The sequence below is a fragment of the Lacerta agilis genome, chromosome 15 (genome assembly GCF_009819535.1).
Source record: "Lacerta agilis isolate rLacAgi1 chromosome 15, rLacAgi1.pri, whole genome shotgun sequence".
Classification (NCBI taxonomy): Eukaryota; Metazoa; Chordata; class Lepidosauria; order Squamata; family Lacertidae; genus Lacerta; species Lacerta agilis.
In genome coordinates, this window is record NC_046326.1 from 31509052 (window position 1) to 31535200 (window position 26149).

At 46.7% G+C, this 26149-nt stretch overlaps 2 protein-coding genes across 5 annotated transcripts in view; one reads left to right on the forward strand and one right to left on the reverse strand.

Annotated features, from left to right (window-relative positions):
• The window catches only part of COL26A1 (collagen type XXVI alpha 1 chain), a 92427-nt gene that overhangs the window by 15643 nt on the left and 50635 nt on the right, over positions 1-26149 (forward strand). For 2 of the 4 annotated variants that reach the window (XM_033171896.1, XM_033171894.1), the window contains exons 2-3: positions 3801-3923; positions 8960-9063. In XM_033171896.1, the coding sequence (XP_033027787.1) occupies positions 3801-3923; positions 8960-9063 (227 nt within the window). The remainder of the gene's footprint in view (positions 1-3800; positions 3924-8959; positions 9064-26149) is intronic. The other 2 variants (XM_033171895.1, XM_033171897.1) reach the window with 2 other exon arrangements.
• Positions 14573-15037, reverse strand: PFN4 (profilin family member 4). The gene has a single exon (XM_033171898.1). The coding sequence runs from the start codon at positions 14989-14991 to the stop codon at positions 14605-14607; it is 387 nt and encodes a 128-aa protein (XP_033027789.1). The 5' UTR covers positions 14992-15037; the 3' UTR covers positions 14573-14604.

Consider the following 26149-nt stretch of genomic DNA (forward strand, 5'->3'; position numbering starts at 1 on the left):
AGAACCCCTCCCCCAAAAAACTTGGCAGCCCTCCCACTTATACTGAAGTAGCCCAGTCCATAAATCCAAACACTGAGCAGAGAGTGAACCCTGTAAGGCATTTTTTTGTAAAGCTTTTGTTAAATCAGTTGCTGATGGACATAGTTTTGAAAGACGCAGCAGGCTTGTGCACTTGGGGAGTTGAAATCTGAGCTGTTACATTTTGCTCAGTGTATCTGTTGCTATCCTGGGCTCGGGCCAGCTGCGTTCCTAACTTTCTTGCACCAGTACATCTGTATGTAATAGAGTTGACGGGGGTGGGGGGGCATCTATAATCTCTAAAACCTAAGATGGAGGTCTTTTCATTACCGTTTCGTCTTAGGGCTTTGGAACGCTTTTGCACATCAGTGGGGCTGTTTAAGATATTGGCTTAAAAGAAAGGAGTCTCGTACCTCCCCCCACATCCACAGACGTCAACCAGTATCTTGCCTGTACCACTTCAGACTGTGTAGCTCATGTGATTGTGATCTGCACCATTCCTCCCACCCCAGACAAAAAGATTCCTTGCATATAGAAAGCTAGCTGCCACTGACAACTCTAACCCTTCTCCCTTCCCTTACAGCTAGGTATCTTTCGGATGGGCCGTAAGTGGGATTATTCAGATGTATAGCTGCATCATCTTGACCCAAAGTCCACTATAAGAACTTAAGAAGAGCCTGCTAGGTCAGGCCGGTGGTCCATATCGTCCGCCATCCTGTTCTCACAGATGCCTTTGGGAAACATGCAAGCAGGAGTCAAGCTAAAGCGCACTCTCTGGCCTCCCGTGGTTTCCAGCTGCTGGTATTCAGAAGCATTATTGCCTCCAACTGTGGAGGTTAGAGCATAGCCATCATGGCTAATAGCTGCCAGTAACCATATCCCCCATGAAACTGTCTAATCTGGCTTTTAAAACCATTCAAGTTGGTGGCCATCCCTGCCTCCTGTGGGAGGGAGTTCCATAGTTTAACTATGTGCTGCATGAAGAAGTCCCTATTTTTCACCTGTCCTGAATTGTTCTAAATTCTTTAAAAGGTAAAGGTACTACCCCCGACTGTTAGGTCCAGTCACGGACGACTCTGGGGTTGCGGCACTTTTCTCGCTCTGTAGGCCGAGGGAGCCGGCGTTTGTCTGCAGACAGCTTCCGGTTCATGTGGCCAGCATGACTAAGCCACTTCTGGCGAACCAGAGCAGCACACGGAAACGCCATTTACCTTCCCACCAGAGCGGTACCTATTTATCTACTTGTAGTGGTATGCTTTCGAATTGCTAGGTTGGCAGGAGCTGGGACTGAGCAACGGGAGCTCACCCCGTTGCAGGGATTCGAACTGCTGACCTTTTGATTGCAAGCCCTAGGCTCTGTGGGTTTGACAACAGTGCCACCCGCGTCCCTCTAACTTCTTTGGATTGCCACAAGTCCTAGTGCTATGAGAGAGGGAGAAACATTTTCTCTATCCACTTTCTCCATGCCATACATAATTTTATAAGCTTATATCATGTCATCTCTTTCTCATCTTTTCTCTAAACTAAGAAGTCGCAGACACCTGCAGCCTTTCCTTATAAGATGGTCACTCCATTCCCTTTATCATTTGAGCTGCTCTTTTCTCAACCTTTTTGAACTCTTCAGTATCCTTTTTGATGTGAGGCGACACAACAAAGACTTGAGTAGCTCTTAGCTGAATTAAACAGTCTCATTTTCTCTACCCAGTGACATTGTCTGTCTGATTTTTTTTTATTTTTCGGGCATGCCAGAATTACAAGTGCATGAAGAATACTTGCTTATAATGCATTAAGTCTACACAGCTCCTGATAGTACGACTGTGAGCTGGGTGATCGTATGTCCTACTATGCAAAGGACAAGTTCTCTCTGTGAAGGGGTTTTCTATCTATAAGGCTGTCTGGTTTAAAGAACCCCAAGAAGGTATGCCAAGCACACTCCAGATATTGAAAAACAATACAGGTCCAAAATTGGATTGGCTGCACATTGAGACTCTACTGTGAAATCCTGCTCTTTCCCTCTTACATACCAGGATGCAACAATCAGGCCATATGTAGGTAGGGAACCATGGTATCATGCACAGACCCTGAGAGTCATGGGAACTTCCATATCCATGGCTCCTTGGAATCCTGGACATTGATTAGGGTTGCCTGAACTCCAGGTCTGACCGGAGACCTCCAGGTTTGCAAGTGTGCCTAGATAGGACTCTCAGAATCACACAGGAACATCTGGGGCACACAAAAATCTAACATAAAGGACGCCTCTTCCATGTGCTTCGTGAAAATTCAGCAGACTCCATTATTCACTTGAAAGTTGTTGTTACAAAAAAAAAAAGCCTCTCTCTTAGTCTTAAAATTACAGCTCTGTCTGGTCAAAGCCATGTCACTCCCATAAAGATTAGAGGGTGCATCTGACAGACTGAGAAGAGCTTTTTAATTAGGTGGCTTGCTTTATTGCTAGGAAATCCTTTATCCTGGGATGCAGGCTTTGAAGCGCATTGGGCAATGTAAACAATGCTTGAGTGCCGTCCCCTCCAGCGGTAAATCTTTTCATGGAGTTTAATTCTGCTTAGATGACGTTCCACCTTGTTTCCTTTCCTCCAGGTTCATTGGCACAAAAATGATAGCCGCCCTCTCAGTAGAGGTAGTGCTAGACATCGGTTCTGTGGTTTCCTCCCAGTAGCTCTGCGCATTCCCTAGCATCTGAAGCAGGGCTGGCCAACATTATATTTATTTGGATGCTCATCCTATCTCCAGGGAGAGCTGAAACAAACTTGTTTCCCAAATGCAGTCTTTGTGGGGCTGCCCTTCGACCTGGTTCGGAAGCTCCAGCTGGCGCAGATTGCGGCTGCCAGATTGCTGAGGGGGGCTTCAGGCTGAGAACATGTGACACCTTTAATAACAACAACAACAACAATAATTTTATTATTTGTACCCGACCCATCTGACTGGGTTGCCCCAGCCGCTCTGGGTGGCTTCCGACAGAACACAGTAAAACACCACACATTAAAAACCTTCTGATAACAGGGCTGCCTTCAGATGTCTACGGAAGGTTGTATAATTTATCTCTTTGATGGGAGGGCATTCCACAGGGTGGGTGCCACTACTGAGAAGTCCCTCTGCTTGGAAAAAGGGGGGAAAAGACCCGCAGTGAGGTAGACAGAAGTCACCTTTAAAAAGTAGAAGACTATCTAATCATGATGTAAGATCCTGGAGACATATGGTGTTGAACATTTTCATTAACTCTGGGTGTTCCTTCATGATCTTTTTGTGTGTGTTTTGTGTACTTGTAATATCTAAAGAAACTAATAAAAAGCATTGCAGAGAGAGAGAGAGAGAAGGCTATCTGCTTGGTTCCCAGTAACTCCACTTCTTGCAGTGAAAAGCATGGAAAGGTAGCACCTTGGACAGCCCCAAGGGGAGCCTACACTCGCAGTGGAGGCAGGCTTGAATGTCCTTCTAACAACCAGCAAACTTAGGCAGAGCCTTAAATTGGGCAGCTAGCTCCTCCCTAATGGGCGGAGCCTCTGCTCTTAAAGGGGCCCAGACTATTTCAGGAGCCATGCATTCTGGCAGTGTGGGGGTGGCTGTGACTTAGCTATGGCCTCTGCGCTGGACTCCTTGGGAGGGTTCTGTCCCAGCAGCCCTAGTGGACCAGCCAGTACTGGAATTTTTAATAATACCTATTCCCCTCTCTGTTCTGTGCTAGTTGTCCCACCTTCTTGATTTGCAGCAGTCAGTGATTCGGCCTTAATGACATCGAGTTTGCCTTCTGTTCCTCTCCGCAGGCACTGGTGTCAACACACGGTCACCCGGACTGTTTCCTGCCAGGTGCAGAATGGCTCGGAGACTGTGATCCAGAGGGTTTATCAAAGCTGCCGGTGGCCGGGACCTTGTGCCAACTTAGTGAGGTAACCGCCGTCTGATAACTTCTCCTGGCTTGGTTGGAAGGCCGAGTTTTCTTCCCAGGGTTGTAGAGGCAGGCTGCTCGCAGTCACAAAGAAGGACCCACGTAGTTGAGAGGCTGCCTTGTAAACCCACCAGATCACTGCAGTCTGTGGGAGAGTTTCACCTGCAAAGATCTCAGAAGCCCTCTCTGCAGGAGCTCAGAGCAGGGCCTTCAGGGTGGCTGCCCCTGTCCTGTGGAATCGCATCCCTGTCAAGATATGATAGTCACCTCTAGCTGCACTTTCCGGAAACAGTTGGAAACTTTGTTGTTTTGACGGTCTTTCCCAACTGGATAAATATGTCTTTACCACAAGTGTCCACTTGTTAAGGTTTTAGTCTTTGTTTTCAATGTATTGGTTGTCTCTCCCCCCCGCCCTATTTTTGATAATCTTATAGGCATATTGCCTTGAGATGGTGGCTTGGAAGGTGATTAATAAATTAATTGTAATAATAATAATAATAATAATAATAATAATAGTAATACAGTGGTACCTCTGGTTGCGAACGGGATCCATTCCGGAGCCCCGTTCGCAACCTGAAAGGTCTGCAACCTGAAGCGCCGCGTCTGCGCATGTGTGCGGCGCGATTCAGTGCTTCTGCGCATGTGCAAATTGCCAAACCCGGAAGTAACCCGTTCTGGTACTTCCGGGTTCGGCGCATTCGTATCCTGTGATGAACGCAACCTGAAGCAAGCGTAACGAGAGGTATGACTGTAATAATAATAGTGCTTCTAAAGGCGGTGAAGAAGTTAAGAGTGTGTAAAAAGCCCTGCTACTTCAGGCCAAAGGCCATTCTCACAGTGGAAGCCCACAAGCAACAGCGCTCTCTCCACTTACGATACCCAGCAGAATACAAAGTTAACTGCATAGACAACGGAGCCCCACGTCTTTCATTCTGACCAGTGTCTGACTCCAGCCCTGACAGTACCCACTGACAGGCACAGATTTGTCTGATCTTTTAAAGCCATTCAAGTTGGTGGGTCCTCACCCCATCCTGTGGGAATGAATGCCACAGATTACCTGTGTGCTGTGAAAATGGATAAGAAAGCAGATCTGACACAGCATGTTGAGTGTACATGACACATCATAGAATCATAGAACTGTAGAGTTGGAAAGGACCTCAGGGGTCAACTAGACTTAACACCCTGCAATGCAGGGATCGCAGCTAAAGACTGAGATTCAGATGGTGGGAGTAGGCATCCAAAACATCTGGAGGCAGCAGGCAAGGAAAGAATAAAGGTAAAGGGACCCCTGGCCGTTAGGTCCAGTTGCTGACGACTCTGGGGTTACAGCGCTCATCTCACTTAATTGGCTGAGGGAGCTGGTGTACAGCTTCCGGGTCATGTGGCCAGCATGACTAAGCCGCTTCTGGCGAACCAGAGCAGTGCACGGAAACGCCATTTACCTTCCTTCCGGAGTGGTACCTATTTATCTACTTGCACTTTGACATGCTTTTGAACTGCTAGGTTGGCAGGAGCTGGGACCGAGCAACGGGCGCTCACCCTGTCGCGGGGATTTGAACCGCCGACCTCCTGATCGGCAAGCCCTAGGCTCTGTGGTTTAACCCACAGTGCCACCAGCACCCCTTAAGGAAAGAATAGCACAGAGTTAAAAAGAGGAAGGTACAGACAGGGCAAACACAATGAGCCAAGCAGGGGAAATGATCAAGAGGCCATGCAACTTTAAATATCCTGAAGGGCTGTCAAACAGACAATGGAGTAAATTTGCTTTCTGTTGCTCCAGAGTCTAAATTGTAAGGAAGGGCATTTCAGTTGGGCATTTGGAAGCGCTTTTAAGGACGGTGCATGATCTTGAACAGGCTGTATCGGAAGTGGGCGGGCTTAGGCTGGATGACTTTTGAGGCCACTTCAAACTCTCAGGATTCTATGATTTATTTATTTTTTAAAGGAACTGATCCATCTTTCTGATAAAGGGAGGATGAAACATTTGGAACTTTTTTGTCGTGAAACAGAAGACGACTTAAAGGGAAGGATAAAGGATAAACTCTGTTTCACCCAGTGGAACTGTTTGGCAATCGGTTTGCTGGACTGACAGAAGGAAGTGCTTTTTCAGGCAACAGATAATTAACTCTGCAAATTTCACTGGCCACACAATGCGGGGATGACTGGCTTAGATGGCTTTAAGAGGGTATTAGGCAAGCTAGTGTCAGGATCAGCTTCCAGCTTTTACCAAGGTGTGCCAAGGTGACTGTTGGGGATAGTATGTGCGCAAGCTTGGGTCAGATTATGATTTCTTCTTTTTCTGCGGTGGGGGGGGGCAGTGTCCTTTTCTGTCTGCCCTCCCAACATGTTAAAAAGCAGAACCATAGAATTGGAAGGGACCCAAAGGGTCATCTAGTACAACCCTTTGCAATGGAGGAATCACAGTTATAGTCCATTTTCCAGTTCTCATAGAGGCTAGCCAGATACCTATAGGAAGCCTGCAAACAGATCCTGAACGCAACAGTACACTTCTCACTTGCGATTACCAGCAACTGATATTCTGTACTATATTCAGTATTCAGAGGCATGCAGCAAAAGAAGATCTTTGCTGCTGGATCAGGCCCAATACACAAGTGTATTTGTATTAATGTGTGGTTGTCTTTGTGTTGGAATGTGCATTAGCATGTATAGAATGTGTGTATAAATACGCACGCACGTGTGTGTGTGTGTGTGTTGTGTATATTTAAAATTTTTTAAAATTTTCATCAAACATTACAAATGCCAAATGGAACCGCACAAAGTTATTTCAGTTTCAAGCTTGTACCTAGCAAAGCAGAGTACCAAAGGAAGGAAAGTATTCACCCATGTAATACTGTGAACACCAAGTTTGTCTGAGGCCTGGGGGTCTTGGAATCATAGAATTGTAGAGCTGGAAGGGACCCTGAGGATCATTCTAGTCCAGCCCCCTGCAATGCAGGAATGAATATGCGGCTGTCTCATATGGGGATGTTTGAGGTCTTGTTAGAATAAAAGTTATAAGCTCAAACAAAAAAGCAGCTGTTCCCTGGTCAGACCCCCAACAACCTTAGCCCTCCAAGGCCTGGGGCAAGGGTACCTGGTTTCCCCTACCCATGGGCCTGGTGAGCACTCTGCTCCCATGCATGTGAAGATTCGTCATATTGCAGGGATCCTGTGCCTTGTGCGTTAGCCCCCTTTCAGTGGACCCACATATGCCCTCTCTACAAAAGGGGTTGGGAAACCAGGAGATGTTTCTTCCTTTGTTTTGTTTATCTGTCTCGTTAAATTTATATACTGCTTGAGTGTAAGAAACTAAAAAGCCTCAAAGCGGTTTACCAAAAGTTAAAACAACAAAACAATATGAAAAATGAATAATAATTTAAGACTTTCTAAAAGTTAAAATAACTATCAATGTTCTAAACATCTGGGCAGGCTTGCCTAAAGAGAAAATGATTTAGCAGGTGCCAAAAAGGGTACAGTGAAGGTCCCAGCCTTGGTATCAATAGGCAGGGAGTTCCAAAGCTGCCACTGGAGAAGATCAAGTTCTTACAAACAAGGAACATCTAGAGTATGCTGCTCCTTATTTATGGAGGAGAAGCACAGAAACCTGATAGCCCTCCTTCTATGTTTAAGGCAACCAGAGGGAGCTCCGTCCCAGACATCATTAATCTGGGCCTCCATTAGTGGATTTGACTTTCCAATGACACACGTGTGTGTGTGTGTGTGTGTGTCAATTTGTATCAATGGCCCTGCCCACCACCATTCTAGGCTCCACCCACTGCTGACTGGGCACACCCACTGACATGTGGCTCTCGACTATCCACCCCCCGTCACACATTGCTCTTGAAGGCAAAAAAGGGGGGTTGCCACTCCTGATGTACAGACTCTGGGTTAGCATCTAGCAACTCACCCTGATTTTAACAAGGCAAAGATAAGGGCAAGGAATCACCAGGGACCAGGAAATCGAAACTGTCACTGGTAAATAGTCATGGCTGGAATGTTTGAACTTTACTTTTTTGGGGTGGGGGGGGGGTTGTTTGTTTGTTTTAAGGGGATTTCAAGCATGCAACGATTCCAAATGCAGAACATCAGTTTCCACATTTGGTACCAAAGGCTAATTCTTCAGAAACAAGTACGTTTTCAAGACCGGGAGCTGGTCAGGACAAAAAAAGAGCATCCTGGGACCCAAATGGACCAGACAGGAAATGTCTTCCTCCTGTGTGTTTAACGCATTTGCCCTGCAATGCGTATCAGTTTTGCAAAGAAGCCGTTTGAGCACACAATTGCCTTGCAGACTGGGATCAAACTTGCAAGTCTCCTTTCTCGATTGTGCCGGCAGGAAGTTGACAGGCTCATCTGGGGCCCTTTCGAGTCCATTTGTGTGTGTTGACAGTTGAGGGAATTAGGCAGGTTTAGCTTGGAGGAGAGAAGACCGAGAGGCGAGAGGACAGCCATCTTCAAATATCTAGAGGGCTGTCACGTGGAAGAGGGAGAAAGCTTGGCCTTGTACAGTAGGAGGTTCTTACGTTCCCGTGAAACTGCGGTGAGGCTGCACCTGTACTCGCTTACCTGGGAGTCCGTACCCTTGTTAGAGTCCATCCACACTTCCTCTTGTCCCAAACTTCCACTTTCCCCTTGGGGGAAACTGTTTTTTTTAGCACACAGTCAGTCAGAATAAACAGCAGTGGTGTGCAGCCAGTGGACTAAACTAGTCCCCTAAATGTTCAGGGTAAATTAGGAGTATTAAAGTATTAAAGCCTGGTCCTCACCCCCAAAGCCTGGGAAGCTTTTGCTCTTATTTAGCACTAAAGAGTGGATTTTCCCTGGGAAAGGAGCAGGACAAATAGGAAACTGCATGGACCCATGCTTCCTAGGCCTAGGACCAGTGGGAAGTGTGGACGAGCACTTAGTGTTTTGTGCTGTGTGTCGACCTTGCATTAAAGCATACCTGAGCTTACTTGCAAACGTGCAGCTTTTGATATTTGCAAGGTTGGCAGGTTTGGGGGCAGAGCAGCCTGCGTGACCTCTTGCTTGTGTTAGTTACAGGACTCTCATCAGACCCATGTACAAGATCTCCTATAGAACACTGACTGCCCTGGAATGGCGATGCTGTCCTGGCTTCACGGGAAGGAACTGCGAGGAAGGTAAGCGTCTGTGAGTGAAAGTGTGTGGAGGTTCCTTCCTGTCCGGTCCCCCAATACTCCGAGTTTGCAGGACCTTCCAGTTGCACTGTTCAAAGTTGGAAATCACAGATCTGTGGGAGTTCCTTTCCCAAGCTTCTCTTGAAATGAAATCTTCTCTCTCTCTCTTTCTCCCCATCCCTGGAAGACACTTGCATTCTACGAGAGGGTTTCAACCATTGTTGAAACTTGCTACGGAGTATAACAGAATGTCTTGACCCTTTGCTAATAGGTTCAGGTTTCTGGAAAAAAAAGAAAAGGAACCACTTAACCATCACCAGCTGGCGGGCACCTCCTTAGTGCTGATGGCTACAGATTGTTTAAATTAGAATTATCTGAGGAATTTTAACTCTTAACCAGGCAGCCGACGAGGAAGGTCTCCAGCCTGCGAGGAAGTCTTGCTGGCAGCTAGCTCAACTCCGCTGTGCAATATTGCGGGCTTTAAACCTTCGCTTTTAGATTTTATCTTTTGGAAGAAAACGGCTTGCCTTCTTCACGGGCTGCCTGTCATTTGATATGCACCACGGCTGTGTTTACGTGGGGGATTTGGAGACGGTTTGTGCTCCCCGGGAAGCACCGTTCGGGATCCTTGCATCCGAACCGCAGGCTTCCCTGCGCGAGACTTCATGCTTCTGATTTGTTCTGAGCGGAATTATTCATTATTTATTATTGGGTCCCTGGGCAGGTTACGACACTGAAGCACAACCATGCAACAAAATATTAAAAAAACAGTTTAAAACATCTTTCAATTAGAGAAATAGGGGGAGTCCTAAAAACATACACCTCAAGTGTCGAAAGGGTAGGGCGAAGAGGTGTCTCTTCAGGATTTGCCAGAAGCTGTATAATGAAGGTGGCATGGGAGTTCCACAACTGAGGGGCTGCCACAGAGAAGGCCCTTTCCCAGGCCACCCTCACCAGCCCTGCTTCACACCCTCCTTGGCTGGAATGTGTCCTTGAACTCTTGATGATGCCTCTTGCTCACCTGATATGGTCCAACATCCAAGGCTGACCCTGAACTCCCTAAGCTGGGCTGCAACTCTCAGGTGCAGCGGGGGGCTCTATTCCATCGCCAGGGTTGCTGCAAGATTCGGTTGCCAGTGCAGCCGCTCTCTGGTGGGGACACCATCTTCATCCTGGGCAGCACAGAATGTCTTGTGCAGGCCCCAAGCAGTCATTAAATGACTAATTTGGGTCTAGCTACTTCCAAGTGTTCCTATTTTTTGGGGACAGTCCCAGAATTACAGAAGCCGTACCGGTTTCTGATTTGATCCTGGAATGTCCTTAGAACGTCCCTTTTTCCATCAGAGAAATGCTGGAGGGTATGTAGTTATGCGGCACCCCCACCCCCCCCAGCCAAGGATGTAAGTAACTCTACAACCTTTAGAAGGCACCTGAAGGCAGGCCTGTACAGGGACATTTTTTAATGTGTAATGTTTTGTTATGTTTTTATATATGTTGGAAGTAGCCCAGAATGACCGGGCTAACCCAGTCAGATGGGCAGGGTGCTACTAATACTAGTACTAGAATCGGTTGTCTCTATTTTCATTGGAGAAATGTTGGAGGGTGTGCTTCTGTTCTGAGGCCTCCAATGCTTTATGGTTTTATTCCTATGTCTCCCTGGGCCCAGTGGCGGAGGAAGGCTCCACGCTACCTGGGGCGGCGAATGAAAACGCCCCGGGGTGGGGTGTCGTGACGTCACATTGTGACGCCACGATCGGCGGACCACCACCGCTTCTGCAGCCCCCTTTTAAGCCGCAGAGCGAAAAGGCAGCTTGTGGGGCTGCCGAGCGCTATCGGTGGCTCCCCGCCGATCATGCACGGCAGCCCCACAAGCCGCCTTTTCGCTCTGCAGCTCAAAAGGGGGCTGCGGAAGCGGCGGTCCGATGACAGAGTGCGTCTGCACGAAATGTCGCACAGGTGCACTCCGTCATCAGGCCGTGCGCTGCTGCTCCCAGGGTGACGGAGGGAGTGGCAGCGCGGGGTAATGGTGGGAGGGGCTGCCACTTGTCACCCCCACGCACCGCTGTTCGCTCCGTTGCCCCGGGAGCAGCAGCACCGCACACACCGTGCGCTGCTGCTCCCAGGCCGACGTAGCGAGCGGCGGCGCATGGGGGTGACAAGCGGCGGCCCCTCCCGCCACTCCCCACACACCACTGGTCACCCCAGGAACAGCAGCGCTGCACGGGCGGGGTGCTCGCTCGGCCGTGCGCTGCTGCTCCTGGGGTGATGGAGGGAGCGGCGGCGCGTGGGAGTGGCGGGAGGGACCGCCGCTTGTCACCCCCCTCCCCTTTCACCCGGGGCGCACTGCCCCTACCGCCCCCCCTTGCGACACCCCTGCCTGGGCCCAAAGAAGTCTCAGGTAAACCCCAAGTGATGGAACATGTCAGATTCCTTGACATTTGGAGTGAGTCTTAAGTTAATTCCTGCCTTGTTTGGGCTTCTCTCTGCATCTAGCTAAGTTGATAAGATAACAAAGAACTTAATCGGGGCTGTTGCTTCAGCTTTGGAGGGACTTTAGTCAAACAGTTCTGCTGGACGATCAGTCTCACTTTGCTTTGTTTTCTTTCTCTCTTTTTGGAGCGAGGGGGAATTTTTTTAGCTGCAGCAGGAAATGAGCCACCCAGCCTGCGGAATCCTGATATAAAGACCATATGGAAAGGGGCAGTGCAGAGGTGATGTGGGCTAGTTATTGCAATCATGCATCAGTCTGATTGATTTCAATCCAAGATGATGCTGGCACCTCCAACTAGACTCTTCCCCCTCCTCTCATACGCTTCGAAGTTCAAAGCCCAGGGTCCCTCTCCTGGGAGGCAAATGTGTGTCCCCCCACCAACCCGGGAAACTTGGCGCCAATTTGAGGGCAGCCAGCAAATGACAACCTTGTTTTACTTTTGCTAATATCAGACGTCATCTCTCTCTTCTCCCGTCTTTAGACCCAAGTTTTCTTTTCTTTAAACGGAACGGTGCAAATCCGGGAAACAAAATTGCCCCCTCTGCCTGGCTGATAATGGGAAGGGCAGTTTGCATTCTGTGATTCTGTGGCAGTGTCGAAACTCTGTTCCTACGACTCACATTGTTAAAAAAAAAAAAGTGTCTCAAGTTCTTATGGTTGTGTAATGCATTCTGAATCATCCTTAGACCAAGACAGACCACTGAGCTTTCCATCTCAGTATTGCTAACACTGGCTGGCAGCAGCTTTCTAGGGTTGCAGGCAGTGGGGTGCAGTGATTTTTTTTTGGGTAGGGGAACCATTAGGGCCAGTGGTGACAGGTGGGTTCCTGGACCCATAAGAGCATCATGCCTCCCAGCTGATTGAATCCAGCTGACTGAGTTGTGTTTCCTCTAACTTCCGATAAGTTCTGAATTTCATCTATCTCTCTTTTTTAACACCATATACATGCACAGGTGTACATTTTGGAGAAATAAGCCATATGGGTACAAGGAAGGAGAAGTGGTGAAATGTTTCTTTGCCGATGATCACTAGATGACCTATTTATGACATAAGATAGAACCCTTAAAAACTACAGATTTGTCCCATCATCATCATCATTGGTGGGCTGCCATCATTATTGATTTTTATTTTAGATGTTTTAACCTGTTTTGCTATCCATTTAGAGGTTGTTGGGTTTTTTTAATATAAGCGATATATAAATTGTACAAATAATAAATAATAGTAAGTATAAATTAGGTCAGTTTGCTTTTAAAGGAGAACTGAATCAAATTATATATACCTTGCCATTGCAGGTATATTGTCTTATACAGAATGTTGTAGAACACAAGGAAGGGGAAATAATTAGCCCCAAGGGCTATATTCCCTCAGGGAGAATCTTTTGGGGTCCACATGCCAGTGGTGGGCATGCTCGGAATCAAAAGTGGATGGGTCCAGAGATAAACATTGGCGGAGCAATGGATATGATGACTCTTACCTTTGTAAGCTAAGGGGACGCAGGTGGCGCTGTGGTCTAAACCACAGAGCCTAGGGCTTGCTGATCAGAAGGTCGGTGGTTCGAATCCCCGTGACCGGGTGAGCTCCCATTGCTCGGTCCCAGCTCCTGCCAACCTAGCAGTTTGAAAGGACGTCAAAGTGCAAGTAGATAAATAGGTACCGCTCCGGCAGAAAGGTAAACGGCATTTCTGTGCACTGCTCTGGTTCACCAGAAGCAGCTTAGTCATGCTGGCCACATGACCCAGAAGGTGTACGCCGGCTCCCTCAGCCAGTCTACCCTGTTTAGGGAAGTTTTTAATCTGTGATATTTTAATGTATTTTATTATTTGTTGGAAGCCTCCCAGAGTGGCTGGGGAGACCCAGCCACATGGGCAGGGTACAAATAAATTATTATTATTATTATTATTATTATTATTACCCCCAAATTTCTGTGCCCACATCAGTGTTAGAAACTCAGATATATAAGCTAATCATCAAGTGGTACCTTAAACCTGGTTGCCACAATGGAATGTTTAGGTGACACCCCCCCCCCCCGATGATATTGATGATGATTTTCATTTCTATACCTCTTTATATTTTAAAGGAAAAAAATTCTCAAAGCAGTTTACAACACATTAAAACACCAAATTAAACAAACCAGAACGAATCACATTCAGGCTTCAAGGGAAATATTTCAGATCCTTCTCCAAGTAACATTTTGCTTTCCCCATATTTATTTGCCTGCTTAATTTATAGAGCTGCCCCATAGCAGAAGGACTCTAGGAAGAATGGTGTAGTGGTTAGAGTGTCGGACTAGGACCTGGGAGATCAGGGTTCAAATTCCCACTCAGTCAGGAAGCTCACTGAGTGACCTTGGAGTCAGTCACAGCCTCTTAACCTCCCTCACAGGGTCGTTGTAGGGATTAACCGAGGAGGGGGAGGGAACCATGTACTCCTTGGGGAAAAAAGTGGGATATAAATGCAATAAATAAGCTTTTCTGCTTACCTGCTTAAGAAAGCTGGAGCGGCCAGCTAGATGGAGATGTTAGACGCCAACCTGACACCCAGAGATCTCCGTGTGGTCACAACTGGACTCGTGCCAGTCGCAAAATGTGCCTGGCACCTGGGGAATTTCTAACACTGCCCACACCCCTCCACCCAGTAAAGCAAGAACCACCATCCCAACACTTGAGAGAGGGTCGGGAGCAGGGCTGCTGGTGGCTGTGGCCTGGGGAGAAGGCATGGCCTGGAGCGTGAAAAGTCCTGAGGGCCAAGCAGAGAGGACTGGAGGGCCACAACTTCCCACCCCTTTTTTAGAAGCCAGGAATTGCAGCCAGCCTCAAACCCATCAAGGCTTCAGGCCAGGGAGAACCTGAAACTATACACATATATCAATTAACCACCAAGGTATTTGGATTTACTTCTCATGCGTTTAATTTTTCTCCCCTCCAACCCCACAAGTAGCACGCTTGTGGAAACGATTCAGAGCCCCCCATGGTCTTTTCATCGGCAGCCCTTCGATGGCGAGCCCTTCTCTTGCTGGGGTCTCTGAGCGAAATGGCTCCATCTCCATACCCTTTTCAGTTTTCCTTTGCTCTGAAGTAGTCTGCCAGCTTCTCCACGGCTTCCACACACACGCTGGGATACATGCCTTGGGCGTAAGTGCCGACCACGATGAAGGTCCCCGTTTTGGCCAAGATCACCCCGTTGTCTTTCCCTTTGAGGTAGATGGAGTGGTCGTCCGCTCGGACGCACTTGTAGTACCGGTCTTTGAAGTAGAGCCCGTCTCTTCTGACTTGGAGCAACTCCTTAAAAAAAGCTTGGAGGAAGACCAGGGCTTGGCTTTGGATGTTGAAGCCCGGAGTCGTTGCCAGGATGTTGCCGTCCACTATTCTGATGAGAGCGGCGTTGGCAACATGCTTGGTCCTAGTCAGGCTGTCTATCAGCATACTTTGTGTCTGGTTCATTTTTCTCTCTCCCCAGCTCTCTGCTGTTAGGTATTTGTCTGCTTCCTTGGTTACACAAAACAGCTTCAACTGCCGCGGCTTCTCCCAGAGCATTCTGGGAACTGTAGTTTGTTTGGTTCCCCTCCCCCACACACACCAAAGGAGGTGAGATGAGACTCCTGAAATGAACTAGGCCTTCTCTCTGAATTTTTCAGTTTTTGTGTCTTTTTGGAAAGCCTTCTTTAAAAAAAAAATAAAACAGAGATACAAGTCAAAGGGTGCAAGCTATATGGGAAAAAGAGCTGGTTCTGGTCTGGGATCAAGTAACTCCTTGCTGACCATGCCGATTCTCACATTCATTTCCTTTCTTTCTCATTTGTTTAACGTCGGTAATGACAAGCTGAGAATGTGCATTTGGCAGGAATTCCCAGGGGATTTACCTCATTTTTTCCCCTTGTTCCCCATTTGTTTGTTTCTTTAAGGCATTTAAATCCCACCATTTAGGCAAAAATCCTCTCAGAGTGCCTTCAAAAATTCAGTACTTCCATGTACAATTGGAGGTAGTTTTCTCAGGTGTAGGGGGAGCGGTGCTAAAGTTAGGGTGGCCACTTATCTTTATTTATCTTGTTTAGCGTATATATGACCTCCTTTTCACCAAAAGTCCCAGGGCAGTTTACCTCATTATAAACAACAACAAAATACAATTGATAATAAACAATGAAAACAACTATCAACCCCTTGTGTCGACGACACAGATTTGCACATGATTTTCATATTTAATAATAATAATAATAATAATAATAATAATAATAATAATAATAATTTATTTGTACCCCGCCCATCTGGCCGGGTCTCCCCAGCCACTCTGGGCGGCTTCCACCAAACATTAAAATACATTTAAAATTACAATGGGTTAATGCAAATTTGGAAAAAGAATGACAGATTTGAATAGAAGTTCAATCCATCACATCATAGTGAGGAACATAGGAACAGAGGTAGCTGCTTTATACTGAGTTAGGCTGTTGGTGTTGGTTTGTTTTGTTAGTTTGAAATGGACTTGGATCATTGCTGGTCAAACAGGCCTTGCAGGTTTTGCGATGTTTAAAAAAACCTGCCGAACCCGTTTGTTTTTGAGGCAAAGAAAATGCCTGTACCTTAAAGAAAGCAATTATTCATCTGAAAAAACCACTTCGAAAATCTCCTATAGCTTTACCATAATTTATTTTAATGTTTCCTTTTACTGGTTCTTAAAGGAATCGTCTATCAAGTGGACCATTCTGTGCGTTTTGCTCTTAAATAAAACCATTTACATCTCCAGGCTACCCCCTGGCATTCCCCCTCCCCTCCTCAAACCCACAAAGAACAGTCCGCTTGGGAAGACTGAGTTGAACAACACCAGATTTATTTCTGCAAGAGGCCCTGAATGCATTTGGTAAGCCAGCTCCCCAAGAGATGGGCTTCTTTTGTCTGTACAACTTCCAAAAATGATCCAGGAGTTTTCCCTTTATATTGGAGCAAGATCTGGTTTCTCAAATGCTGTGTTTTTAGCTAAAAGCACACAATTGCTCTCTGCTTGGGACTACCAAGAGATTGGCGTGGGGGTGGGGCAGGGACTGTATGAAGAAGAGAAATACGCTGTATACCTCAAGCTCAAAAAAAGAAGCAGCATTTTATGGGGGTGAAATCTTAAGAAACGACAGCATCTCGTAGGTTTATCAAGGTGTCCCTACTCCAGGCTAAATTTACTTTTGTTATATGCACACCATACATTTAAAGCAGAATGCTACCCTCCCCACAAAAGAATACTGGACAATGTAGTTTATTCCACACAAAACTACAATTCCCAGCACCCTTAGAAAACTACAGTGCACAGGATTATTGGGGTGGGGGGAGCCATCTGTTTTAAACGTATGGTGTGGATTTGTAAGTTAGTGGCAGTAGGAAGTGTTTGTTTGTTTGTTTGTTTGTTTCCCATCCTCCACCCTAAGGTTCCAGGGTGTGTTACAACATTAAAGCACAATGTTAAAAGCAGCATAAAACAACTTAAAATTATCAAAATAAGATGGTTCCTATAGATTTGCGCCGCATGTGTCAGAAACCGAGGTAAAGGGGTGAGTGTTCAGCATTCTCCGGAAGCTGTTCAATGAAGGCGCCAGACACACCTCTGTGGGGAGGAAGCTCTGCAACTTAGGGGCCATCACAGGGAAGGCCCTGTCCTGTGCCCCCCCAACAGCCTCTGAGGGAAGAGGAACTACCAAGAGGGCCCCCGCTGTACCCGAAAGAGTCTGTAGGGGAGGAGGTGGCCTTTCAGGTATTCAAATATCAAAATGTGCCATTGGAAAGCTTACAAGGTGCAATTGGAAGAATGGGGGTGGGGAGGGTAAGACACCTTAGCTGTATATGTTTAAAAAGGCAGGCAATGTCACAAATTATACAGGTCTTGTTCAAGATCTATCATCTAACAACTATCTGACTTTTAGAAGATACCTGAAGGCAGCCCTGTTTAGGGAAGTTTTTAATGTTTTATGTTTTAGCGTGCTTTTAATTTTCTGTTGGGGGCTGCCCAGAGTGGCTGGGGAAACCCAGCCAGATGGGCGGGCTATAAATAAATTACGATGACGATGATGATGATGATGATAATGGCTGTAGGACATTACGATATAAGTGCAAAACACTAATGTGTAAAAACACACACAACAACAACAAGGGGGGGGGAAGCTAAAGGATCATCAAACCAATAAGTTGGGAATAAACCCCAGGAATTCAAATAAATAGGATTTAAAACATTCAAGCTACTCTTAACATTTAGCACTTGCACGGTTCAGAAAGGCTTATCCTACCTTTTCTGCAGCAAACACAGATGACGCTACCCTACGGCTGATATACTTACCTGCCTCATCCAGCAGCTACATGATCTTAAAATCATCTGGCTGGCCTGCTAAAAAGGGCTGAGAGGGAAGATTAAACTCTACAGGTTAACTGCAGGTTTCTCGGGATTAGTTTACAGAGACAGGAAACCATTGGCCATGCTGGCTGGAGCTGATGGGATTTGGAGTCCGTCAACATCTGGAGGAGGGCTACAGATCTTCCCACCTCTGGCTTACAGTCATGTGCTCTACTAAAGAGAACGTGTCCTCGCTCCCATCATACGTTGAGGAGCAAGAAGTACACTATATTAACTCCCCCCCCCCACTTTTAAAGCCACCTAACTACTCTTATTTTGAATGAAATGCAGCTGTGTGGGCCCCCGATTTCCTGCCCACCTCCCAACTGCTATTTGACCCCTAAATATGCTTTCTACTGCGCCTTTGGGGGCAGCGGGGGGTGATTTTTTGGCAGGAAACCCAATGCTGGACCCTGCTCTTGATTGGAAGGCCGATATAGAGCCTGGCCAGCTGTTTTTCCTTCAAAATAAAAATGGCTTGCATAATCATGCATGCACATCTCACACATGTACACATGTTTCCTGTAGCACGTAGTTTGCGCCTGAGATTTAACTTCTGCAAACCCTCTGAGGTTAGGAGCTGAACCTGGAAGGCTATCAGCTGGTACGACTCAGTTTTTAAAAGTTTGAAATCCTTCAAAGGTAGCAATGGGCACAAATTAGATAACAGTATGGATGCATCGTACGTGCATTTAGCTTGCACGATTTCAACCATATGAGTTTGGAGGCCACTGGTTGAAATCCTGCAAGTTAAATGCAAGCAAGGCAAAGAGTTCAAAACCTCTTTTGAAAGCACAGCAGAAAAAGAGTCTTTAAGCTCTCTGCCTTGCTGAGGGTGGGGCAAGAATTTCTGCATGCTGCCTCCAGAAGCCTTGAGATGCTTGTGCGGGGGTTACTCCAAGGGTTTGAGTATATGCAAGTTATTTTTCCAGCCAGAATTCGCTGGAACTCAGTTCCGGCACCTCTCAGGTGTGCGTCATTGCAATTAAAAGAGAACAAGGGAGGCGCTGAAGGTGAGTTCTGGCACCTCCTTTTCTGGAAAAATAGCACCGAGCAAACAAACAAAAACAACAACAAAAACAATAATTTATTTATACCCTGCAATCTGGCCGGGCTTCCCCAGCAACTCTGGGCGGCTTCCAACAAAATATTAAAATACAATAATCAATCAAACATTAAAAGCTTCCCTAAACAGGGCTGCCTTCAGATGTCTTCTAAAAGTCTGGTAGTTGTTGTTCTCTCTGACATCTGGTGGGAGGGCATTCCACAGGGTGGGTGCCACTACCGAGAAGGCCCTCTGCCTGGTTCCCTGTAACTTGGCTTCTCGCAGTGAGGGAACCGCCAGAAGGCCCTCAGCACTGGACCTCAGTGTCCGGGCTGAATGATGAGGGGCGGGGGGGGAGACGCTCCTTCAGATATACTGGACCAAGGCCGTTTAGGGCTTTAAAGGTCAGCACCAACACTTTGAATTGTGCTCGGAAACGTACTGGGAGCTAATGTAGGTCTTTCAAGACCAGTGTTATGTGTTCTTGGTGGCCGCTCCCAGTCATATACAGTCGTATCTTGGAAGTCAAACAGAATCTGTTCCGGAAGTCCATTCCAAAGCGTGGTTTCTGATGGGCCGCAGGAAGCTCCTGCAGCCAATCAGTAGTCACGGAAGCCCCGTTGGGTGTTTGGCTTCCAAAAGAACGTTCGGAAACCAGAACAGTCACTTCCGGGTTTCAATCGTTCGGGAGCCAAAACGTTCGAGAAATAGGCATTTCAAAAGCCAAGGTATAACTGTATGTGGAATCCTTGGAACCAAACCCACACACAAGATGTGATTGAACTTTTATAGCAGTTGTCCTTTATAAGAGGGTTGTCCATTTAATAGAGAGAGCCTTTTGCTCAAGTCCCACAGCAGCTCCACGATCTCCTGTTTTGCAAAGGAATCAAGGGTCTTGCCTTTCAGCCTTCACCCATGCGGGTAGATCCTGGCCGCCATCCACAGCTGGTTTTCCTTCGTGGCTTTAATAGGAACTGTTCACAACAAAACCATCTGCGAATTGGAGATTATCTGCGGTATGTGTCATTCTCCTGCACTCTCCCTTTTGCTTCCCTGCAAAGGATAGAGGTTCAGTGTGGATTGGAGAGCATTGTTAGGGCTCTTGTCTCCTTGGCAGAAAACAACAGGCTATAAAAACCGCTCTCCAGAACAGCTGTGGAGAGAAAGGCCTTTGTGATATTCCTCCACCACCACCGCCACTGCCCCCCTCTGCTTCCCAGCCCACTAATCGCCCCTTTTGCTGACCTGAACGAAGGCAATTATACATCCTGGTTATTGTAAACGGACCACAGAACACCAGGCATACCTTAAAATGATGTCATGTCTAGACGAGCCATTCAGGTATAAATTATTGAGAGAGAAGGGGGGGGGGGAGTAGCTTGTTCAGTGGTTAGAATTGTAAAAAAAAAAAAAGTTAACGAGATATTTTGTGTTTCTCTTGTGTGTCGTCTCTCGAACGCTGTACCGTGCCTTTGGACTGGGAGAATTCTCAGCTGCCTCTTGGTTTGACAATGAGGGTTGACTTTGTGAAATTGGAGAGTTCTTCCTCTGTTTTTTTTTTCCTTCCTCCCTGCCGAAACAACCCTGTCTCATTTCCTGTTAGTGCAGAGTTTCGGGGTGGGGTAGAGGCATGAGAAACCTGTGTATACGAAGGTGGGCTGAATCTTCTATAAGCCAGAAGGAAGTGGCCACTTCAGAAGACAGTCCTCTACCAGCGCTTCCCTTTTTTGGTTCCATAAACTCACCCCCTCTGCCCCCACCCTACCCTATAAAAAGCATCACCCGCTGCGTAATACACTAAGGAAGATAATATAACACAATAAAATCCAAAATGATAACAATTGCACATTTATTCGAAATCCAGTTAGAACTCGTTAGTTTAATTATTTCAACAAAATCTGTGAACTTGATCCAGTGATACCAGCTTTCCAAAGCCTGATCTTCATTTCAGATCCAGGGTCTCCCTGCTGCCCCCTGTCTCCCCCCCCCATGGTACCACCCACCTTGAGAAACACTTGCAGCCTCCCCAGCTTTTATTGGCACTCTTATTTGGGTATTATTATTATTATTATTATTATTATTATTATTATTATTATTACCATCTTAAATGCACTTGCTGCAAAAGGGACCTAGTCAGTTCTACCACCGCAGTTCATCCTCCAGTTTCCTACATCACATTTTTAGCTATCTGCTGATACCTTTCTAGGAGAACTCTGAGGAAAGGAGAGGGGGAAGGAGATTGCATTGCAGGATGCACCAATGGCCCCCGAAGGAATTTCAATACCTTTTCCCTCTGTGTTTTTATTTTTTTTATTTTTAGAGCTTTTGTGCTTTAGGGACTGTTATGTATTGGGTTTAACACATGTTATGATTCTAACCAATCGTAGAAGCGTAGGTGGACGAAAGTTCTAATGGCAAGCTCTGTCAACTGTCAACTGCCAACTGGCAGTTCTTGTTGGGGCTTTCAGAGTGTGTTCTTGTTTAATATGGGATTGAGCTGTTGAATAAAGGAAGTTACATTGGGCTTCTGACTTTTCCTCTGGAAGTCCCGCAGCACTATGGGGGCCGGGCGGAGAGGAGGACCGCCGTCAGGACAAAGCTCATTGTGGGAATCTACAGAAGATGACCGGTCTCGCTGTATGCGGTGAGTTCTCGCTTTGGCATGAAGGCTGTAGGCCGCCTCATGGGCGTTATCCTTCTCAAAGGCTGTGGCCATATTTATTGCTTCCATCATTGTGATGTCATCTTTTGCCAGCAGCTTGCGGCGGAGACGGCTGCCTCGCACGCCAGTGATGAATCTTTCGAGAAGTCGTTCCTCGATGTCAGTGAATTGGCAATACATCGTAATTGCCCGGAGCGCGGTGATGTATTCACTCACTGACTCTTGCGCTTGTTGCACTCTGTGCGCCAAGTCGTAGCGGCGGTGGTTCTTAGTTGGCTGAGGCGCGAGGTGTCTTGTCATAGCCTGTGTCAGCTCATCGAAAGTGCAGGCCTCTATGTCCCTGGGTGCCATCAGACCTTCCAGTAGAGTGATGGCGGAACTTCCCAGCACTGTCAATAGCACATCCACCTTGTCTGCCTCCCTAGTGAAGCCTTGTAGTCGGACGTAGCTCCTTATTCGGCGGAGCCACTGTGGCCATTCTGCAGGATGGCTCATATCGATGTCTGGTGGCGGCCGACTATGACTGGTGGCCATCCTCAGACCTGAAGTAGTCGCTTGTGCGATTATGGGTGGTTGCGAAGACGCGGCAGGCACGGTCTCGTTTCCGGGGCTTCGCAGTCGGCTGTGCTGCGTTGCAGTCTCAGGCCTCTGGTATCTAGCGGGAGCTCATGAATCCCATCCTCGTCGCCAATATTAAATATTCAGGAAAAGTCAGAAGCCCAATGTAACTTCGTTTATTCAACAGCTCAATCCCATTTTAAACAAGAACACACTCTGAAAGCCCCAACAAGAACTGCCAGTTGACAGTTGACAGAGCTTGCCATTAGAACTTTCGTCCACCTACGCTTCTACGATTGGTTAGAATCATAACATGTGTTAAACCCAATACATAACAGGGACTAATGCTTCTGTTTCCAGATGCAAAATAAGCGCTGGTTGTTTCTAAAGCCTGATTCGTTAACTCTGCCAGAGAGTCTAAAGGGCATTTGGGGAGTACAGATGGACTATTTTGCCTTGGAATGCTCTGTACAGGGGATTCTGCCAATTTGCTGTGTATGCACCATCCCCAAAAGGTGTTGGGAGAAGGCACAGAATGAGGCAGCTGAATAGAGCAAAGAGTTGAAGCACTTCTCCAGCACAGGAAAGCTACAGGTTTTGCCCCGTAGCCCATCACTTTAGACGCCAGAAGGGCACCCCAATCTCCTGCGCTTTCCCAGCGTTTGGTTTCCTTGGAATTAAAAAAAAAAATGGAGGCTATGGTGTCGTTATGATAACTGGTTTTGTTTACACATATATTCAACCTGAGTATAAGACAGAGGTGCTCACAGCATTAACACCCCAACAGATCTTGCTTCCCCATTGGGTTTCCAGGGAAGCTGCAAACCACAGTTCTTGGTTCCAGCACAGAACAAGACATGTCTCTGTGTCTCCAGCTTCTAGCATCCAGCAATATTCACCCCTTCTTGGCCTGTTGGTCTCCATCCTCCAGCCAGGTAAGGTGGGAAAAGGCCCACCCATTTATCTCTGTGGCAACCTCTTTGGACATGTACCGGTAATTGGCAGTATTTTAGAAAAGCATGGCTGCCCTGAAATAGGTTATCAACAGTAAAAAATAATAATAATTAAAAATTCCCCAGCTGCAGTGTTGGTAGATAGAAAATAGATAGATAGATAGATAGATAGATAGATAGATAGATAGATAGATAAATCAGCAGTTGTGGTGCCTTAGGGTTCAAGTACCTCCATTTTCACACTAAATATATGTTGACTTGCCCACTCTAACATTTCATTTCAGTACAAAATATGTCTCACCGGCTGCAATATATACAGTAAACACACAAAAAATTGGCAAGCTGTGCACCTTGTGTTCATACACACACATTTGCCTTTATGTGTACTAAGGATGTGTAGACTCACTCACACTGAGACTTAGTTTGAGTTTTATATATGTATATACACCCTCTAACAACCAATTTCTCTTTCCAGGAAACTCTGAGAATTATAGCTTTGTGAGAGGAATGGGGTCTCCAGGATTCTTTGAGGGATGCCATGACTGCTTAAAGGGGCATGATACTGCTTTAAATGTGTAATGCAGATGGTTCCTAAGTCTGAGCAAAGGCCCATCACACTGGCATCCTGTTTCTCATCATAGCTGCCTAATAACCCTTAGAATTTTGCCTCCACATTTTGCTTTCTAACTTTCTTTGTCTGATTGATGCTTATCGTTCCTAGCAACTGGCATTCAGAGATGTACTGCCTCTGACAGTGGAGGCAGAGCATAGCCATCATGGCTGAGTGAGGGAAATAGGGGTCTCCTAACAAAACTCTGCATCCTTTACAAATCATAGTTCCCAGGATTAGGAGAAGCCACGATTGCTTAACGTGGTGTGCTTTAAATCTATAGTGCAGATGGGGCTATATTAGAGCTCTTCTTAAGATTCTGCTGCTTAAGAGGGGAAGTGGTTTCCCTAACCATCCTTTCCCAGGAAGACTGAAATGGGTGACAGGCAGGCAAAATGCCTTGGACTACAATCTTAGACTTGATTGCTTCCCCCTCTCCTAATTTCCCCCTCGCAACCTCCCTGGTGCTTAACAGCTAACAAGTAAGGGTAGCGCAAGAGAATCAGCTCACTGTCAGAAAGTTTCAGAATTAATGGCGTAGTGTCCGATTCCAAAAAACCCGCATAAATTACATCCTGGAATCCATTATGTCTTGCTCTTGTTCGACAGGAGGAAACACGGTCTATATAGTGAAATAAAAGACATCCTGGAACCTATTATACTCTCTGAGAAAAAGACAAAAGGAACACAGGGAAGGATGTTATAGGATCGACGGGTCTAATAAATGAAGTGTTGGCATCCTTCTTCCACCAAGACGTGGATTAACAACAGATGTATTACACTAATGTCTATTTATACGTTAATCTAAAACAACTGCATTGCTGTTACGGACAAGAATTCTGTATATTCAACTCCCTCCAACTTCACTCCTCACCCCCCCCCCCATATTGATTCTGCTTCTAGGACAGCCTTCCACAACATTGTACCCTCCATATGTTCTGGACTACAACTCCCATCATTCACAGCTATGCAAGCAGTGGCTGATGGGCATTGTAGTCCAAAACAACTGGACTGGGCATTATGTTGGGGGAGGTTCCCAAAGTTGGGGAAATGAAGTCAGATGGAGGGTGGGGATGGAAGGATTGGTCAATGTAATCCTTTCCATTTCTCCTTTTCCCAGTCTTAAATTCAGGTCTCCATATCTCTGCAACCATTTGCATTAAAAAAAAAATCCTCATGGAAATTCTCCAGCATTGAATTTATCATAATAAACACATTTTTGTAGGCAGTTTTGAGGAATGTACATGCTTTCTTCAAGCAGTTATCTCCTAACATAACACAGTTGTGTATGTTATTTTCCCTAATGTATTAATTTATATGCAAGCTTTCCCCTAATATATGCATTTCTGCAAACATTGTTTGGTTGCAGAAACATACCGCAGAATTCAGACAAGTATAACCTTTAAAGGATGGCTGTGATTCAGTTTTCCTATGGTTTTTGAAACCGCAATCTGAATCCAATTCTGCCCATCCCCAATTGCGGCAGAGGACATAAGACAACCCCCCCCCCCAAATTATGAATTTGTACTTGTCAGTTAAGCAGCACTGTAGCTTCAACACTTCGTTTCATAACTGAGAGTCAGACGATGTTCCCTGAGTCAACAACACATGTCGCCAATAGCTTAGACAGCCCACACCTAGTTCAATGGTGTGTCCCGATTTTAAGAGATGTCAAATAACTCTGGAAATACCTGCTAGTTTCTCTGGGTCTAGCCCATTAAGGATACCCACCTGAACAACGTATCTGGACAGGGTTGGACTCCTCTGAAGGATCAGGTATGCTGTTAAGGTATGCCGTCAACTTAAGTAGTTGGCATCCGTCTGTCTTGGGAGACAATGGAGGAGTGTCCCTTTGGGGCTGAAGTCAAACTGTTGCAAGGTTGCAGCGCCTGCATTGACATTAGAGACCGAAACGGGAGAGACATGTTTTGTTGCAGCTGGGCAGATGAAGGTGTCCTGTTCAGCGGCGGAGCTGCCCATAGGGGTGGGGCGAGGGTGGAGCGAGCTACCTATGGGGGTGGGGTGTATCGCGGGGCCTCCGGAATCTGCCTGCCTCCTCCCACTCAAGCCACTCTACAGCTGTTGGGGGGGGAGGCAGTGGGTGGACCATTTGGACAGCGCACGCCCAAACCCCCACATCTCTCCCAGGAGCGCCACCCCGCATTTGTCACGCCCCTCAGTGGTGACACTTGGGGCGATCCACACCCACTGCACCCCCTTCCTCCACCCCTGGTCCTGTTGTGCTTCTCCCAGCAGTCATTTCTCCTCTGGTCACTGCTGTGAATGCTTGACTGCCTCCAGTAAGGGTTTCCCACATGGGAAGGGTTCATGTTGCCAGCCTTTATGTCATGTTTGCAGAAATCTTTGTAACACATGGTTGGTGTGCCAGTTGGCCTGATGCCGGAAG